The 5,000-nt window shown below is 36.8% G+C and overlaps 1 protein-coding gene across 1 annotated transcript in view; it reads left to right on the top strand.

The window, feature by feature from the left end:
* The window catches only part of LOC307268920 (uncharacterized protein), a 49,531-nt gene that overhangs the window by 3,632 nt on the left and 40,899 nt on the right, over positions 1–5,000 (top strand). The window contains exons 3-4 of the mRNA XM_080051718.1: positions 3,962–4,031; positions 4,734–4,864. Coding sequence (XP_079907844.1) covers positions 3,962–4,031; positions 4,734–4,864 — 201 coding nt within the window. The remainder of the gene's footprint in view (positions 1–3,961; positions 4,032–4,733; positions 4,865–5,000) is intronic.

Here is a 5,000-nt window from a genome sequence, read left to right as displayed (position 1 = left end):
TGATCCAAATTAAATGTTGCGTTTCATTTGGAAATCAAGGTTCCACAGTCTAGAGGAAGAGTGGAGGGGCACAAAATCCAAGGGGCTTGAAGACCACTGTCAAGTTTCAACAGTCAGTGATGATTTGAGGCACCATGTCATCTGATGGTGTTGGTCCACTGTGTTATCAAGTCCAAAGTCACCACAACTGTCTACCAGGATATTTTAGAGCACTTCATATTTCCTGTATGTTGACAAGCTTTATGGAGATGCTGAATTACTTTTTTCCAGCAAGACTTGACACCTGTCCACAGTGCCAAAACCACACGTAACTGGTTGACTGACCATGGTATTACTGTGCATGAATGGCCAGACAACTCTCCTGAACTGAACCCAATAGAGAAACTATGGACTATTGTCAAGAGGAAGATGATACACACCAGACCCAACAATACAGACGAGCTGAAGGCCACTATCAAAGCAACCTGGGCTTCCATAACACCTCAGCAGTGCCACAGACTGATAGCATCCATGCCACACCGCATTTTTTTTTTCCTTGGAATTTGTTTGAACTCGACACCATTGAAAATGAGGGTCACCCCTCAATTGGTCTCTCGAGGATAAATAAAAGTTAAATGAAATGAAAATTTTGGCAATAATTCATGCAAAAGGGGCCCAAACCAAGTACTGAGTACATATGCATGATTATACTTTCTAGAGGGCCGACATTTCTGTATTTAAAATCCTTTTTTTATTGATTTTATGTAATATTCAAATTTTCTGAGATTTTGGGGTTTTCATAAGCTGTAAGCCATAATAATCACAATTATAACAAATAAAGGCTTCACATATCTCACTTTGAATGTAATGAGTCTACAGTGTTTCCCCCAGAAAATGTCTTAGTCAAGGTGGTCCCTGCCCCGGGTAAGGGGAGGCGCGGCGCGAAGCGTCGCGTCGAAAATTTTAGGGGTATTTTGCTCAAAGATGCCAATGCGCCGTAAAGAAACAAACAACTGTTTATTTGAATACAAAAATAAAACAGACACTGACCTTACAGTTGTGCAATTTTGTTTGCTATGTGCAGGTACAAATTATGTGTTAACGTGCAGACAGTACAAAGCACAATTAAAGAAAACTTCTACTGTTTTGGTGCAATACTATACAGACACACTAAATACAAATAATGGACCATACACTTAACATGTGTATGCACATCAAAGTGCAAATAAAACTTTTTAAAGTTCCTTTTTGGATGGGGGCTGTTGTGCGATTAATGGTTATTTTAAGCCTTCTTGCTTGATTTATTTTTAAATACAGAGGTCGTTTTGGAACATGTGTTTCCCAATTTAAAACATAAAAATAAAGCAGCATTGAAAATTCAGAAAATAAATCTTCTTGGCCTACACTAGCATGCTGTTTGAAAAATAACTTTAAATAATAAATACAATGTGTTTTCCCCTTAAAATGACTAAATGCATTTCAAAGACAGTAGGCCTAGTTTGGCACTTCTGTAAACACTTACTGAAACTTGCCTGGGCCATCACTCTCATGCCTTCTTCAAACTTTTCTCTGCGCTGATAGGTTGTGTTGCCACAGTGATGAAGAGTCTTAAACTATTCTAGCTTTGCAGAGCACTTCTTTCTGTTCAGCTAAATATCCCCATAGAACTGCACTGCGTTTATTATCGCTAACCAGTTAAATCTCGGTTTGCTTCTGCTCGTTTAACTCTCCCGCGTGCATGCTGTAGTCGCGCGTGGTACGGTTGTGCGCGCAAAGCCGCAGACACAGAGCAGTTGATAGAGAAACGCTTGGAGACACATGCTTTTTACTGCAAATTGCGGCCTTTCGCGCAGTTATGACCATGCACAACACACACATCGCGCTTGCTAGTACATTAATTGTGTAGCACAAAAAAAAAAAAAAAAAAAAAAAAAAAAAAAAATATTTTTTTTGGGGGGGGGGGGGGGGGTCGGTTGGTAGTCAAGGCGGGAGGCTGGCGTTGCTAAGGCGGCCGCCTTAGCTATAAAGCGCTGGGGGAAACACTTATATAATATATTAGTTTCACCATTTAGGTTGAATTACTGAAATAAATGAACTTTTGCACGATATTCTAATTTTTCGAGTTTCACCTGTAAGTACGATAAATGCCACACTAGTTTATTAAACTACATTACATTTGTTCACCCCCTTTATGTGTGTACAGTATACTTTGGATGGATGGATGGATAGACAGATAGATAGATAGATAGATAGATAGATAGATAGATAGATAGATAGATAGATAGATAGATAGATAGATAGATAGATAGATAGATAGATAGTACAGTATACTTTGTTTCACTTCACTCCACTCCTCTTTATAATATAATTATATATATATATTTATTTTATTTTCTGCACAATTTTTTTTTTCAAAATATTGTAGGATGCTGTAAAATTTGAACAGTAACATTGTAAGAAGATAACCTATTTTTGCACTTACAGTCAAGCATATATATATATATATTTATATTTTTGAAGTCAGATTTTTCTATGGTCCCATTTGGTGTTGTGTGCATGGCCATGCTACTATCAGACCTGCACTGCCCCCTGGAGGCTAAACACGGGAACTACATGAAATACAATCTGACCTTTCACCTGAATCTGTTGCACTATTATGGCACAGACATGTTCACTATATGTTGCTAAAAGTATTTGGCCACTGTTCTTAATCATATGGTGATTATTATATAATACACAGCCTAGGTTCTGTAAATGGGCATGTTGCTAGCTACAGTGGGGCCCTTTTTCACATACACTCTCCCTCTGTTCCAATCCCCGTACTTTCTACTATTTAGTTTGGTTGATAAAAAGATTTAGGATGTCCCGATTCTTGTGGTCGGATTTAGGATGGATAGAAAGACCCGGATGTTCTACTACATCCGCCCGAGATTTTTAGTGTTGAAAACAGCATCCTATTTGGGCGATTCTGACCCACAATCCAGTGCGCACCGGAAGTGACGTCCCTGTACTTTGTTCATAGTGTATAATTAAAAAAAAAAATGTTTAACTCTTTATTTTTCAAACAAGATACAAAAATACGTAGCAGACAAAACCGTAAAAAATAAAGTGTATGATTTCACTGTCTTATTATAAACTCTGGAGGTGTAGTACTGAAGTCAGCCTGAAGGGGGCGCCAGAGTGTCTCTTTAATGGCTGCCATCATAATAGATGCTTCTCAGTATCTTTCTCCCTTTGTAGGAGACAAAAAGAAAAACAATTACGTGTATGTTTTAATGTCTTGACAAATGTCTTCAAGCTTTTGAGAAGATCTGTTATACATTTGAAAGTGTTTTTGAGTTCTGTGAAAAGTATAATACAGCTCTGGAAAAAAATTAAGGGACCACTCCAAATGTTCAGTGTCTCTCGTTTTACTATTTATAGGCATATGTTTGAGTAGAATGAACATTTTGGTTTTATACTATAAACTACTGACAACATTTCTACCAAATTCACAATAAAAATATTGTCAATAAGAGCATTTTCAATAGGTAATGTAGAGATGAAGATTGAAGAAAAATCCAAACTGGTCTCTTCATTTTTTCCGGGGCTGTATGAAATAAATATACAGGTGAAACTCGAAAAATAAAAATATCGTGCAAAAGTTAATTTATTTCAGTAATTCAACTTAAAAGGTGAAACTCATATATTATATAGACTCATTACATGCACATTAAGATATTTCAAGCCTTTATTTGTTATATTTTAGAGTTTTATAGCCAACAGCTTATGAAAACCCTAAATTCAAAATCTCAGAAAATTTGAATATTACATGAAATCAATAAAAGAAGGGATTTTAAATACAGAAATGTCGGCCCTCTATAAAGTGTAATCATGCATATGTACTCAGTACTTGGTTTGGGCCCCTTTTGAATGAATTCTTGCCTCAATTGCAATTAATTTTCCACCTCTATACCATATCGTATATTTCTCTCTCCTGTAGAATATGGGTTACGCTCCAGATTTCGTCCAAGTCGCGATCGCGCCGTTTATCAACGACATCAAGAGAAAAGGTGAGTGAATGTTCTCATTAAAACATTAAAAACACTTATTTTATTTTGTTCATTTCTTCATTGGCGCGGAACAACAACAGTTAAAGGAATACTTCACCCATACGGAACAGGCGTTCTATCATTATAAAATCACTATTATAATATAATGAATGAGGTTTTTCTTCCCTCAGTCTTCCCTTAGTCTTCCCTTGGCCCAGCTGTCCTGTTAATCCTAACCCTACATTCTACCATGTGTGATGTCACACGTGGGAAAATGTAGGGTTAGACAGTGAGACCATAAAACACTCTTTCTGCCTTTTCTCAGGCTAGGATGGACCGATTTCTAAAATGTTTGCACATTTATACTACATAGGATCTCAGAGTTCAATACACCTTCATATTTCCACTGCTGAAGTAGCTCTTTAAACAACAGGAAATACATTTATAATAATCAATTCAATTAAATTCAAAAAGCTTTATTGGCATGACATTGGTGGTACAAACAGTGTTGCCAAAGCATTACAATATTACAAATATTAAAGAGAACATTCAGAACAGTATGTAGATATATAACAATACATACAGATGTCTATATTACTATATACAATGATATGGTTGAGACTAATTACCCCTTTACACATTAGATGTTATTGTTTATCATGAATAAAACAAAACAAAATGAAACAGTGAGACCTGATCACATTAACCCTCTGTCTGCTGCAGGTATCCGCGTAGTCAGTAACGCGGGCGGAGTGAACCCGCTGGCTTGTGCCGCGGCTTTACAGGAAGTCATTAAGAAGGCCGGTTTGGACCTGAAGGTCGCCGTGGTGACAGGGGACGACCTCATGGCACATGTAAGGAAACCATAGCAACAACATATTACATCATCAATGCCGTAGTTTAGTTTACAATAATGTTTTTGTATTACAATCTTTTTTTCAGAACATTCATAAAAAAATATGCAAATTTGTAAATATCGAAGTAATTATG

The sequence above is a fragment of the Ammodytes marinus genome (assembly GCF_949987685.1).
Source record: "Ammodytes marinus genome assembly, chromosome: 23".
NCBI classification, from domain to species: domain Eukaryota; kingdom Metazoa; phylum Chordata; class Actinopteri; order Uranoscopiformes; family Ammodytidae; genus Ammodytes; species Ammodytes marinus.
Note: the sequence above shows the minus strand (reverse complement) of the source record. Positions and strands in the feature narration are given on the sequence as shown.